Below are 15,281 nucleotides of genomic sequence, written 5' to 3'. Positions count from 1 at the left end.
TTCTCTACCACACCTGCCACTTTCATGTCCTCTCTCACCACATCCATGTATCTCCTCTTTGGCCTTCCTCATTTTCATTTGCCTGGCAGCTCCATCCTCAAGATTCTCCTTCCCACATGCTCTGCATCTCTTCTCAGGATGTGCCCATACCATCTCTGTCTCATCTCTCTGAGCTTCATTCCCAAGCTCTCCACATGTGCTGTCCCTCTGATGTGCTCGTTCCTTATCCTGTCCAACCTCGTCACTCCCATTGCAAACCTTAACATCCTCAAGTCCACCACCTCCAACTTTGCCTCCTGTCTCTTCGTTAAGGGTACGGTCTCCAATCCATACATCACAGCTGGTCTCACTACTGTCTTATACATCTTACCTTTCACTTTTGCTGGGACTTTCCGATCACAAATGACTCCCGAAATCCTTCTCCAACTGCTCCACCCTACCTGCACTCTCTTTCTCACCTCACTATCACAGCCTCCATTTTCCTGCACAGTTGACCCCAGGTACTTGAATTCACCAACTTTCTTTATGTCTACTCCTTGCATCTTCACTACACTCTCATCCCCATTCTCACTGATGCACATGTATTCTGTTTTGCTCCTGCTCACCTTCATTCCTCTTCGTTCCAATGCATACCTCCATCTCTCCAAACCCAACTCAACCTCCTTTCTACTTTCACCACATATCACAATATCATCCGCAAACATCATGTTCCATGGTGACTCTTGCCTCACTTCGTCCGTCAAGCTATCCATCACTATGGCAAACAAGAAAGGACTCAAAGCAGATCCTTGATGGAGTCCCACCTTCACCTTGAACCATTCAGTCGTTCCAACTGCACACCTCACTGCTGTTTCACTGTTCTCAGACATGTCTTGCACCGCTCTAATATACTTCTCATTCACTCCACTCTTTCTCATACAATACCATAACTCATCTCTCGGCACTCTATCGTATGCCTTCTCCAGGTCTACAAACACACAATGTAGCTTTCTCTGGCCTTCTCTGTACTTCTCCATTAACATTCTTAAAGCAAAAATTGCATCCAACGTGCTCTTCCTTGGCATAAACCCGTACTGCTGTTCACAGATTGCTACCTCTCTTCTCAATCTCGCCTCCAATACCCTTTCCCATAGCTTCATGGTGTGGTTCATCAATTTTATTCCTCTGTAATTACTGCAGCTCTGTACATCTCCCTTATTCTTGTATATTGGGACTACCACACTCATTCTCCATTCATTTGGCATTTTCTCATTGTCTAGGATCTTATTAAACAATCTCGTTAGGAACTCCACAGCTGTCTCACCCAAACATCTCCAAGCCTCAATCGGGATACCATCTGGTCCAACTGCTTTCCCAGTCTTCATTCTTTTCATGGCTGCCCTCACCTCATCCTTACTAACCAACTCTGCTTCCTGATTTGCTGTCGCCAATGAATCTGACCTTTTCTCTCTTGGATTCTCCTCATTTAATAAATCCTCAAAGTACTCTTTCCACCTTCTTAATACACTCTCTTTGTTTGTCAGCACATTTCTATTTCCATCTTTCATCACTCTTACCTGCTGTACATCCCTCGCTTCCCTGTTTCTCTGCCTAGCTAGTCTGTACAGGTCTTTCTCTCCTTCTTTGGTCTCCAGTCTTTCATACAACACCTGGTATGCATCTGCTTTTGCCTTCGCTACCGCTCTTTTTGCCTTCTGTCTCGTCTCTCTGTATAACCGCCTGCTTTCCTCATCGCTCTGATCGTCCCAATTCTTCTTTGCTAGCCTCTTCTCTTTTATAATTTCCTGCACTTCTTTGTTCCACCACCATGTCTCCTTGTCTTCCTTCCTCCTTCCCGATGACCACCCTAGCACCTTCCTTGCTGTCTCTCTTACTAGTACAGCAGTAGTATTCCAATCTTCTGGCAGACTTCCATGACCACTCAATGCTCGTCTCATTTCTTCCCTAAACTCCTTCTGATGTTCAACCTCTTTTAGTTTCCACCACTTAATCATTGGCTCCACTATTTCACACTTCCTCTTTTTCACTTTCAAGCTCATCCTGCACACAACCACTTGATGTTGTCTAGCTACACTCTCCCCTGCCATCACTTTACAGTCTCCAATCTCCTTCAGGTTACTCCTTCTGCAGAGTATGTAGTCCACCTGTGTAGATCTTCCTCCACTCTTAAACGTCACCCTGTGCTGCTCTTTCTTCTCGAAGTATGTATCGACTATTGCCAAATTCATCCTCTTTGAAAAATCAACCACCATTTGCCCTTCCACATTTCTCTCTCTTACACCATATCTGCCCATCATGTCCTCATCTCCTCTGTTTCCCTCACCAATATGTCTGTTGAAATCTGCTCCTATCAGCACGCGCTCCTCCCTCGGTATACTTTCTACCACTTCATCCATCTTTTCCCAGAAAGACTCTTTCTCTTCATTCTCACATCCAACCTGTGGGGCGTATGTACACAACATTGATTCCCACTCCTTGAATCTCCAACTTCATGCCTATCACTCTGACACCCTCTTCACATCAATCACACTGTTGACCAACTCTCCCCTCAAAACAATACCAACACCATTTCTCTTTCCATCCACTCCATAATAAAACAACTTGCATCCATCTCCAATGTTCTTGGCCTTGCTTCCCTTCCACCTTGTCTCCTGCACACACAAAATGTCCAACTTCCTCCTTTCCATCATACCTGCTAACTCTCTCACTCTACCAGTCATTGTTCCCACAGTCAGTGTTCCTACCCTCAATTCTAAGCTCCTTCCCTTCCATCTTTCACGCTGTCTCCTAACACGCCTCCCCCTTCTCTTTCTCCTTTGCCATTTTGGCGCAACAGTAGCACACTTTCCACTGACACCCTGTTGACCAACAGTACCAGAGGGGGTCGTTGTTAACCCGGGCCCCGACCGATCCGGTATGGTATTACTCTTTTCATTCCACATGTTAGATTTGGCACAGTTTTACGCCGGATGCCCTTCCTGACGCAACCCTCTCCTATTTATCCAGGCTTGAGACTGGCACCAAGAGTACACTTATGCACCCCCAGTGGCTGGATTACCCCAAACTTCTCCACATATTGTACTTTATTGGGATTTTATGTCATGAATCTACATAAAATAATCCATAATATTAACATGGAGGGAAATCTGTACAGTCTGCAAAATTATTTATGAATAATTTTATTATCTTTCCATTTTTAACAGCAAATAATGACATTAAAAAATGTAAAGATGCGACAGAACTGCAACTCTGCCGACAGAAGATGTCCACTTAAAGTCAGTGGGAGGGTGGAGGGGGTCAGTCAGGGACACATCCACGAGGCCAAGGGTAACGCTGAGCATGATGCTACCAACACCATGCTTCACAGTGCATGTGGAGGTCTCAGGGTGATGAAGTGTGTTTGTTTTTATTTGTAAATAATTTGCAAACTAAATTTAATTTTTAATGTATTTTTTAAATAATTTAAAAGACTCTGAAACATGTCCTCCTGAATCCTACAGAAAAATGAGATTACAGAAGAGAGAGAAAGTTCAGCAGATCATGACTTCGCCCCGTCTGGGAGAAAAGTGCTGGAACTGGTTTTCCTGTTGTTTAAACCCAAAATATTCCATGAAAATATTTTGGATTTTAGTCACTCAGTGTTCAAAATCGAGAGTTAAGGTGACTTTAGTGTAATGTTAAAGAGTTTAATTCATCCAAAGAACTTTGCATGTTGTAACACTCCTTCATGAAGCTCCTGCTGTACAGATTTAATTTTACATACCGGTATGATTAATAGCCTTCACATTATTTCCTGATAAATCTTTTCTATGAAATAATACCCTCTCATTTCAGTCCTCTTTTATTTTGTAGATGGGCTCGTCCTCCGGGTCTCTGTCCTCTCTCCCATTCAACAGTAATGACCTGGGACAGGATGACATCTCTCGCCTGGTCAACTTCCAGTTCCTGCTGTCATGCTTCCGCAGGGACTCACACAAGATTGACAGTTTCCTCAAAGTGCTGCGATGCAGAGCTGCGAAGATGCTGCCCGAGATGTGCTGAAGACACCTTCTGAGGTTTCTCTCCTGAATGTCCCTGAATTCATCAGTCAGAAGTGAAGAATTGTTTTATTCTCATATGATTTAAAGGAGTGATGCTGAATGTTTTTGAAGAAGCTCACACCTCTCATTGCTAACATTCTTGCGTGTCAGTGTCACACTACTTCATCCTTCATACTTGAATAAATAAATTTGAGAGCAGGACAGATCTGTGCTTTACTGTTGAATTTAACCAAAGAAAAAAGTAAATCAGAAATGAATCTCCACAGATCTGCATGTTTTGTGTAATATATTTTAGTTTTTAATTCTCTATAAAATAACTGATCAGATGAATCAGACCTTTAGATCACTCTTTTAACATGGTTATGGGGCTGTGAGTAAACGTTTGCACTTTAACGTATTTATACTGATGTAGGATCTTAATGTAGTTTTCCTTTTTCTCATCTTTACAAAACTGATGAACCAAATATAAAAAAGTCAATAAATCGTTATCATGCATCCTGAAAAAGATCTGAAAGCCTTCTCTGAGTTATTACGTCACACGGTCATGCACTCGGGGTTTAATACGATATAAACCCAACCCGGTGGGGGGGTGAAATTTCAGATGAAACTCCACACAGAAAGTAAGACACTGCCCTCAAGGACCCTCAAATGCCCAGGCCTCTGGTAGAGGACCGGAGCTTGAGGGGAAAAAGACCACCTGAAGGAGGGGCACGTGTACAGACTATACACACTTGTCATTAGTCCCTTCATTAATGAGGATGGGTCTCCTTCAAAATCTTCTCTCCTTCTTCTCATGTGCCTACAGATGACTGATCAGGCCAAGACTAGAATGGGCATCGAGGGTACTGGATGGTAGGTTCCCTCTCATGGCCGGTAGCCAGTCTTTCCTTTCTGCATCTCCTTTTCTCTTTCTTGTGGTTCCTCAAGTTTGTTTCAAAGACTTCACAAGCTTCATTTGAAATGGCCCTCCAGCATGGTCTGTTGCTGGCCAGTTCTTCTAGATCTTTTGGGCTCAGCTGATCCACCAGGAGGTTTGCCTTGAGAGAGTCCTTGAACCTCTTAAGCGGGCATCCATGGTGTCTCGAGCCAATTGGAAGCTCCCCATAGAAGACTTGTTTCAGGAGCCTCGTGTTACTCATCCTGACCACATGGCCAGACCATCGAAGTTGGTGTCGAAAGATGGTGACTTCTATGCTCATCATACATGATATTTCTAATACTTCAATGTCCATCCTTTTTTTCCTTCCATGAGATGTTAAGGATCTATCAGAGCTTGCTTTGATGGAACCGTTCAAGGGTTTTCAGATGGTGATGGTAGTTTGGCCACGTCTCACAAGCATACAGAAGGATACTGATAATGGCAGCTCGATAGACAGCCAATTTGGTGGATGGTCGAAGATTCTGGTTGCTGAATACTTGGTGCGCAAGGCTGCCATAGCCAATGTGTGCCTGAAGAAGTCGATGTTGGATTTCTTTATCTATAGTGCCGTTGGAAGACAGAATGCTGCTGAGGTACAAGAAATCGGTGACCTGTTCAACGAGTGTCTCCTTTATGGAAATGGGATTCAACAATGTTTCATCAGCTGCTATACACACTACATGCACATTTTATGATACATAGATTACAGGGATTTAGCAGACACTCTTATCCAGAGTGATGTACAACAAGGGGGTACATGGCCCAATGCTCCTGGAGCAGAGAGGGTTAAGGGCCTTGCTCAAGAGCCCAATAGTGGCAGCTTGTAAGTGCTGGGGTTTGAATCAAAGACCTTCAGATCAGTAATCCAGTGCCTTAACCATTGAGCCACCACACTATATACAGTATACACATTATAAAGACTATATATATACATTGTACACTATATTAACACACCTGAGCCAGGTAAAAGTGTCTGAGAAAGGAAGTGAGAAACACAATTCTGGTGTAAATGGCGCCCTCTACTGACCACATCAGGGCATTAACACAGTGAACACAGAAGAAATTAGTTGTTGTTTTTTTATTATTTTGTTGGTAACTCCTGTGTAAAGCATCCTTGGGTTTGTGAAAGGCGCTATATAAATTGAAATTATTATTATTATTATTATTATTATTATTATTATTATTATTATTATTATTATGTTCCATCATTCAAACTGCAGTGTGACGTCATTTCTGCCCTGAACATTTAGTTCATCCCTCAGGATTCACAGCACAGACACAGGGTGAGAGTACAAAGCCCCGCCCCAAAAAGTGACATGTTCAACTCCTGACAGGTTCGAGATTTGAAGAAGAAAATAATGAGCTGTAATTTTGTACCACACACTAATAATACATTCACTCTGAGAAACCAGGTTCTTCAAGGGTTCTTTAAGGATTCAGTGGATAATTAGGTTCTTACCCTCCAAACAATTGGACTCCCCCCCTTTTTTTTGGAGAAGCACTGTTGCAGATTTCGACCCAAACCCTTTCAGAGTTCTCCGAAGGAACAACTGAAGAACCCTGAAGGTTTTAGATTTACAGTGCACACTTTCAGCCAGTTTATCAGCTCTGTCTACACACAGATCAGTCTGTAGGTGTACAATTACATGTTACTGTGCATAAGTATTGACACCCCTCTACCTCGTCTATCAGTGGAATGTGACCATGGTACTGTAAACACAAGCACTACAGGAGGTAAACACCTCTGTCGAAAAGCCTGCAGTTGGAACTTTATGCCCATAAAGTTATATTTTAAAACCAAAGCAGGTAGATTTACACACCTAACACAGATCTCCCTAAGCTGAGAGCCTGCTTCATGGAAATCTGGGCATCTCTGCAGCACGGTGTGTGTGAAACCTGTTCTTTTCTCCATCGTTGATTTAAAGTTCAGAGTTCACTATAAAGCAGGATATTGAGTCATTTTAGAGTGATTAAAATGCAGCGCACTGCACTTTAACCCTATAATCATATCACCCCTCACAGAGAGAGAGAGAGAGAGAGAGAGAGAGAGAGAGAGAGAGAACGCATCTGCAGGTATGGGTGCCATTAAAAATGCCTGTTGTTCTATAAATTGTGTTTCAGAGTTCCCCCTTCCTCTCTCACTGATGTGTTCAGTTCTGGAATCAGAGCAGGTCCAATGGTGACATCTTTAAGGTGGAGGAAGCTGATCATCACATGAGCATCACATGACCAGCTTTCATCCTTCACGAACTGAAAGGTCAAAGTTTAGAAGATAATTGCACAGCCATGTGATCTCACCAGTATGTGTGTGTGTGTGTGTGTGTGTGTGTGTGTGTATGTGTGTGTGTGTGTGTGTGTAAGTAAACCCAGCCACAGTGCTGAGGCTGATATTGGATCAATGCTCTTCCTTTAAGACAGAAGAGTTCTGATTTAGACTGCAACAATAAAACACCTCTCTTATTAATGTAAATCTGATTATCCTTGTCTTACACTGGATTCAACAAAACTAGACAACATTGTCAATACCTTAGACCTTAAATTAAATTTTAGACTTCATGCTGAATGTGATCCTGTGTGTGGTGTAACTCTGTACAATGTGCTAAAGTGTGGCCTGGATGAGGGCGGGGACGAGGAGGGTAAAGACGTCTCTCCCTCCCCTCAAAGTTTTTGTCTCCCTCAACACACTGTAGGTCTTAAACCACACACACCATGGAGAAAGCTGTGATAAAGGGTAGGTGAAGATCCGCTGATTTATTCAAACTCTTCAGTATTAGAGATTATTTTATTCCAGTGTCTCTGTAAAGCAGAAATAATGATAATGAGGTTAAAGAGTAGAAGATCCTTTAATTTAAATTAGACTGATGAATTTTCTAGAACAGCAGATCTGACAGGAATGAAGCTGCAAAATGGATTAAAAATTGTTGATGTGGTGAAGTTTCCTGTGAGGAGAAGTGTGTGTGTGTGTGTGTGTGTGTGTGTGTAACGTTTCTGGAAGGAGTCCCCAGTGTCAGCGCTGTGTAACAGTCAGAGGTGAAGCTGGAACGAAAGCTGCTTTTACACGGGAACAAGTCACCCCGGCGCAGCTGCCCATCTAAACACAATTTGTTCTGGAACAGTTTGACACCGGTGGGCGCAACTTGTTCCCATTTACTATCTAAACACAATTAGTGGTGAGTAGGAGGTCTTACACATGCGCCATAGCATTCATCCGGGTCATTTGTCATCCGGACAAGACCGCTTCACGGGAAGTTCAGTAGCAGTGGTCAGTTCTTCTCGAGTGCTTTTCCTTGTCAAACTTCTCTGCCGTTAAACGATGGAATCAAGCGATTCCCAAACCAAATGCAGTGATAACTGGACTAAAGACTGCACTGATTTTGTTTTTGTCTGTCTAAACCCCAGTTTGCCAGTGATAGATAGTAAGTGTGTAAACACAAAGGGAAGTGGGAGCAACTTGTTCCTGCTGCCCATGTAAAAGCAGCTTCAGTTTTCCAACATCTTCAGCACAGAGGAGTTTACACTCTTTTACAGTTTCTCAGTAACACGATGGACCAAGCTGCGTTTTTTTTTCTTATAAACATCAAGAGAAAAAAAAACCCCACATCAATCCAGAGTAACCTACAGCAGATATATAACAGTTTATACAATTAGACTTTCCACTGTCTTCACCCTGAGCTAGTGGAGGAATAAATGGGAAAATGAAGCATTTAATTGGTGCATTATGGATTTCACACAAACTAAATGTTATTTGAATGAATAATAACCAGCACATGACCAACTGCACCTGATGTTTTGCATTAATTTGATGTAAACAGCAAAATTTAGGGATTATACTGCAGTAAAGCTGCACATTTTTTTCTTCTTTCTGTTTTTCTTTTTCTTATTTCTTGAGCTTCAGAAGATCAAAGAGCAGATTTGCGGATTGTCCTTGTTGGGAAAACTGGCGTGGGGAAAAGTGCGACAGGAAACACCATCTTCAATAAAGAGGTTTTCCACAAAGAGGCCAGTTCCCGGTCAGTGACAAAGACCTGCAAGATGGCCACCACCACATTTCATGGCTGTAACCTGGCGGTGGTGGACACTCCAGGATGGTGTGACACAGATCTCTCAGAGGCCGAACTCATCCAGGAAATAATCGAGTGCATCAACATGACCTATCCTGGACCTCATGTGTTCCTGCTGGTGATGCCAATCGGTCGCTTCACTGAGGAGGAATCCAGAGCTGTCCAAATGATTCAGGAGGTGTTTGGAGAAGGAGCCACCAAATACATGATGATCCTGTTTACGAGAGGAGAAGATCTGGAGGACAAAAGCATTGATGACTACCTGGCCAATGCCAAGACTGAGCTCAAGAACCTGGTGGAGAAGTGTGGGAGAAGATACCACGTGCTCAGCAACAGGGATCAGAACAACTGCAACCAAGTGCGCATGCTTCTGACAAAGATACAGGACATGGTACGAGAGAACGGCGGAAACTGCTACACCAACACCACATACCAGCTGCTGGACATGTACAAGAGAAAAGAAGCTGAGATCCAGAAGCAAATCAGGAGTGTGAAGAGAGAGATGCAAATGAAAGAGGCCAAGTTTCAGTGGAAGATGGCTCTCATGCAGCACGAGCAACAGCAGCAGAAGATGCGAGAGGCCGAGCTGAAGGGCCAGCTGCTGGAGAGCAAGATCAAATGGGCTCGCGAGGAGGCTGCACTCATCACCGCTTTGGAAAACCTAAAAATGGAGCTGGTGCAGGAAGAAAATAGGAGGAGAGCTGCAGAAGAAGCACAGCAGATGTCAGAAAGCACCCAAGTGAAAATGTTAGCAGAGGAACAGCAGAAACACGAGTTGGAATATGCAGAGCACCAGGAGAAGATGCAGGTGGACTGGAAGATGCATCAGGTTCAGATGGAGGAAGAGGAGCCGAAGTGGGAGATCACCGAGTCGCAGCACCAACCATACATGGAGGAGAAGAGGGAGAAGCTGGAGCAGGAGAGACGCGACACGCTGAGAGAGTTCATGGAGACAATGAACAAGCTGCATGAGCAGGAACAGCAGACCAAAGAGGAGAAAGAAGAATGGCTCAGGAAGGACATCAAGAGAACATCCTGGTGCAGCATCACTTAAACTCTGTAGAGCATGAACAAGTGTTAACTTCAGCCACGGCCTCACCATGGCCTGGTGTCTGATTCTCTGAGAAAATGAGAAATTCATCCACTTTAATAACCTTTAAACAAAATAATGAATAAACTTCACTATGGTTGTAATCTGATCGGACATTTCGCTGCATTATTGCACTCAAAAATGCGAGTGTGAAAAGAATACATTAAGAGAGTAAAACAAATCTGTGTGAGAGGAGATGAGATCTTTCTCACAGGTTAAATGACTGTGCTCTCGACTTCTGGCACCAGATAAATCTCAATCCAGTATTTTATTTTACAGAAAATAACATCATGGGATTAAATCAAGAAAAGTGTGATGATCGTTTTCACGGTTTAAAGTCTTAATAACTTTAACTAAACAGGTTTCCATGGCACCTGGGATTATTCTCAACTCGGGTTCGTCACAAGCGTTATTCTCAACTCATTTTTACTTCAGTTAAATCATTAACTATTGCAGAAAGTAAACAGGTCAAACTTCTGCTCCTTTGTTTCAGTAAACGATCCTGACTTCATTTCAAGCAAAACGTCTGCATTCACAAATCAATAAGAAGAAAACACTGACGGAAAGGAGAGCTACAATAAATCTATATAATAATAATAAAAATAATAATAAATGTTATTGATATCTCCTTGCATCAAATAATTTATGTTAATTAATAAATGTAATAAATCATTTAATTAATACATTAAATTAATAATCCTGATTATTTGAGCTGTTCCATTCCATCATTTCTAAAATGATCAAAAGTCAGTTCCAGTTCGACTTTATCTTCTCCGTTTCAATTCCACAGATAGAAAACAAATTCCAGCTTCAGGTCTAAAATGATGCCAACAGTTCAGTAGAAGTTTCAGGAGCCAGCTGCATGGAGATAGAGATGATGATCAAGGTGAAGGTTGAAATTTCCACTAAAACATTTAATGAAGTGAAAACATTTGTGAAAAGCTCCTCAGCCGTGGAAAGAATGAGTTTTGATTGGTTTCTGCTTCTTCACTCTGCTGATTTCATCACGCTCGCGTGTAATAGCAAACACACTCATTCACACAGCCCTCAGCTCCCACTTTAATCACATCACATCAGCACATTTCTCATTTCCACTTCTCCATATCTAGAAGTGAGAACGTTAAATTATAGACTTCTTCAAACCTGCACAGTAATCTCTGTACTGTTCTTGTGTGTGTTCAGTCCACATTATGAATAAATTTATAACAAATTATATCAATTAAAGGTGTTCCACAATTAATATTGGTATTTTAATGGCTCTTAAATAAGCTTTGATTCTAAATTTAAATTTATTTGTACTTTAAGAAGCCGCATGTGATTATAGGATCACATGACTTCACTGAGAGCAAACATTAAGCAGAAAGTCAATTTTAGGGAAGAAAAAGGGAGGGGGAAAAAATCTGTCTGGCTCTCTAAAAGAGTTCTTTGGTTCATCACTCTCATACCACTTTTCAACCAACAGGGAATGGTTTCCTGAACCAGTTCTATTGGTGCCAGGTACTGAACCAGACTGCATTTCCACCAGGTTTGAGCAGAACAACTGTAATCAAGGATATGTCATGAACAGAGGGTGTTGCTCAAAGCACAACAGAAGTAAACAGTAGGATCAAGATGGCGGAGCGCACCGATTAAGCTTTTGTTCTGTTTTTGCAGATATTTGTTGTTTTCGTCCAAAAAACAAGCACAGACCAACTACTAATGATAAGAAGACGTAGAAACTCTCCAAACTAATGACACTTCGCATTTTTTTGCACTGGAAAAAACAGCTATCATTTAGTTCTGCCTCAGAACCAACTGTTCTGGTTTCAAACCAATTTATTTTTGGTTAAAATGCACAGAACAGTTCAAAACTTGGTGGCAAACCAGAACAGAACCTGTTCCCTGCTGGTGGAAAAGGGGTATCAGGGAACCCTTTAAAAGGTTCCATGAGAAGAGTTCCAAAGAGCCACTATAGAAATGGAGAAACTCGTTGAGGAACCCAAAACTCAGGTAAACTAATGCCGCTTCTCCACTACAAACGCGGCTGAGTCGGGCTGAGCCGTGCGGTGCTGAGTCGAGCTGAGCGGGGCTGTTGGAGTTGCATTTCGACTACAATCGTGCTGAACCGTGCTGGCTGGAAGTGGGTGGACACATTGGGTGAAGTTAGCGAAAGTGGGTGGACGTCACGTTATGTCGTTAAACGGCGCAAACAGTGACATCAGTGAGCTTTTAAGCGGTAGTCTCACGACCCGGATAGTAAACAATAAACATGGAGGACATGGAGTCGTTAGTGTTGCTGGTCTTGGTGCTGTGGCTTGTTGTCACCGACAACGCCAACAGATACTGGCAAGAGCGTATAGATGAGGCGAGGCGCATAAGGCTTCAGAAATTCTCGTAATTCTTCTTCTTCCGGGTTTACGGTGTTTACAGATCCCAGCGTGCTCGCGGGGCGTGTGTGGGCATGTGAGGACACTCCTCCTCACCAATCAGTGCACAGGGGAGTGTCTGCTCACGCCCCCAGCCTCACTCAGCTCGGTTTGGCTCGCTTCAGCCCTACTCCAAAACCATGCGAGTTTTGGGGGCTAAGCAGGGCTGAAGCGAGCTGAGTCGTGCTGTTTTGAGGTAGTCAAAACGCGAGCCGTGTCGGGCTGAAGTGAGCTGAAGCGAGCTGAAAAAGGGTAGTGGAAAAGGGCCATAAGCTGCACCTTCCTCGTCATTGTTGAGGCGTACACCTTTTACCTGGTTATGTGAAAATAATCCACCTTTCACATCATCTAAGGAACAAAACTTGACCTTAACAACTGCTCTCGTGTTTTTAACTGATATAATAAACGTCCCTGTCCGGGTAAAAGGTACCCAGAAGATACAGAAGGTGTACACTGGTGAGTATGGTACAGTTTAATATCCTTTGCTCCGAATGCATTAATACAAACCCATTTCCAAAAACGTTGGGACGCTGTGTAAAACGTAAATACAAACAGACTGCAATTATTTGCAAATCATGGAACTTCTATAATTAACTGAAAATAGTAATATATAGATTTAGGCACTGCCTAAAAGCAGAGCTCCCATCTGTTTTGGGGTTGTAGAAGTTTCTTACATCATAGCCAGTCTCTTTTGTTTTATTTCTTTACTGGCTATCACTGGCCACTAGGCGGTGTGTATGACTGGTAATTACCAACACTGGCCACTAGGCGGTGTGTATGACTGGTAATTACTAACACTGGCCACTAGGTGGTGTGTATGACTGGTAATTACTAACACTGGCCACTAGGCGGTGTGTATGACTGGTAATTACTAACACTGGCCACTAGGCGGTGTGTATGACTGGTAATTACTAACACTGGCCACTAGGCGGTGTGTATGACTGGTAATTACTAACACTGGCCACTAGGTGGTGTGTATGACTGGTAATTACTAACACTGGCCACTAGGCGGTGTGTATGACTGGTAATTACTAACACTGGCCACTAGGCGGTGTGTATGACTGGTAATTACTAACACTGGCCACTAGGCGGTGTGTCTCATTCATCATTCATCTCATTATCTCTAGCCGCTTTATCCTTCTACAGGGTCGCAGGCAAGCTGGAGCCTATCCCAGCTGACTACGGGTGAAAGGCGGGGTACACCCTGGACAAGTCGCCAGGTCATCACAGGGCTGACACAGACACAGACAACCATTCACACTCACATTCACACCTACGCTCAATTTAGAGTCACCAGTTAACCTAACCTGCATGTCTTTGGACTGTGGGGGAAACCGGAGCACCCGGAGGAAACCCACGCGGACACGGGGAGAACATGCAAACTCCGCACAGAAAGGCCCTCACCGGCCACGGGGCTCGAACCCAGGACCTTCTTGCTGTGAGGCGACAGCGCTAACCACTACACCACCGTGCCTAGGCAGTGTGTATGATTGGTAATTACTAACACTGGCCACTAGGCGGTGTGTATGACTGGTAATTACTAACACTGGCCACTAGGCGGTGTGTATGACTGGTAATTACTAACACTGACCACTAGGCGGTGTGTATGACTGGTAATTACTAACACTGGCCACTAGGCAGTGTGTGACTGGTAATTACTAACGCCCCTAGGCGGTGTGTCATTATCTCATCTCATTATCTCTAGCCGCTTTATCCTTCTACAGGGTCGCAGGCGAGCTGGAGCCTATCCCAGCTGACTACGGGCGAAAGGCGGGGTACACCCTGGACAAGTTGCCAGGTCATCACAGGGCTGACACACAGACACAGACAACCATTCACACTCACACCTACGGTCAATTTAGAGTCACCAGTTAACCTAACCTGCATGTCTTTGGACTGTGGGGGAAACCGGAGCACCCGGAGGAAACCCACGCGGACACGGGGAGAACATGCAAACTCCACACAGAAAGGCCCTCGCTGGCCACGGGGCTCGAACCCAGGACCTTCTTGCTGTGAGGCGACAGCGCTAACCACTACACCACCGTGCCGCCCTAGGCGGTGTGTATGACTGGTAATTACTAACACTGGCCCCTAGGCGGTGTGTATGACTGGTAATTACTCACACTGGCCCCTAGGCGGTGTGTATGACTGGTAATTACTAACACTGGCCAATAGGTGGTGTGTGTGACTGGTAATTACTAACACTGGCCACTAGGCGGTGTGTGACTGGTAATTACTAACACTGGCCACTAGGCGGTGTGTGACTGGTAATTACTAACTGGCCACTAGGCGGTGTGTAGTAGTAGAGTAGAGTAGAGTAACTTTATTGATCCCCAGAGGGAAATTAAAGTGTCAAGTAGCTTACACAAATGTACAAAAAACACATATTAAGATACAGAGAGGGAAGAAATTACACTAGATCAACATTACACTAAATTACACTAAATCAACACTAAATTACACTAATTCAACAAAGAGCAAAAACTTCTGGTATGGTGCAAAGAAAGTTATTAAAGGGAAACATTAAGTGAACAAATAAGTGAACAAATAGCAAGTGTCAGCCATGATAGGGGGGATGCTTCTTAACTGTCACAATAAAAAGTCCAGTGAAGAAAGTATTGCACAGTCAAAAAAAAAAAACCCGCACACACACACACGCACACACCACACACGCACACACACACACATGCACGCACACACACACACGCACGCACACACATGCACACACACACACACACACACACAGGGATTACAGTGAACAAGAAC

At 43.6% G+C, this 15,281-nt stretch overlaps 2 protein-coding genes across 2 annotated transcripts in view; both read left to right on the top strand.

The window, feature by feature from the left end:
• prl (prolactin) overlaps positions 1-4,041 on the top strand; it is a 5,562-nt gene extending 1,521 nt beyond the window's left edge. The window contains exon 5 of the mRNA XM_060902706.1: positions 3,853-4,041. Within this exon, the coding sequence (XP_060758689.1) occupies positions 3,853-4,041 (189 nt within the window). The remainder of the gene's footprint in view (positions 1-3,852) is intronic.
• A 1,310-nt stretch (positions 4,042-5,351) lies between these two features.
• Positions 5,352-10,074, top strand: LOC132869111 (GTPase IMAP family member 4-like). The gene is made up of 4 exons (XM_060902459.1): positions 5,352-5,552; positions 7,565-7,595; positions 8,849-9,828; positions 9,916-10,074. Exons 1-4 carry the CDS (start codon positions 5,352-5,354, stop codon positions 10,072-10,074), a joined length of 1,371 nt encoding a protein of 456 aa, XP_060758442.1.
• Positions 10,075-15,281: the final 5,207 nt, after the last annotated feature.

This window comes from Neoarius graeffei, chromosome 20, assembly GCF_027579695.1.
Source record: "Neoarius graeffei isolate fNeoGra1 chromosome 20, fNeoGra1.pri, whole genome shotgun sequence".
NCBI lineage: Eukaryota > Metazoa > Chordata > Actinopteri > Siluriformes > Ariidae > Neoarius > Neoarius graeffei.
This window is presented reverse-complemented; position numbering and strand designations above follow the sequence as displayed.

What these genes read in the sequence shown, in the direction of transcription:
- LOC132869111 (XM_060902459.1), top strand. Translation starts at nt 5,352, where the DNA reads ATGGTAGTTTGGCCACGTCTCACAAGCATACAGAAGGATACTGATAAT. An exon ending in GAAGACAGAATGCTGCTGAG is followed by an intron (nt 5,553 to 7,564) that starts GTACAAGAAATC and finishes AATGTGCTAAAG; the next exon opens with TGTGGCCTGGATGAGGGCGG. An exon ending in TGAGGGCGGGGACGAGGAGG is followed by an intron (nt 7,596 to 8,848) that starts GTAAAGACGTCT and finishes TTATTTCTTGAG; the next exon opens with CTTCAGAAGATCAAAGAGCA.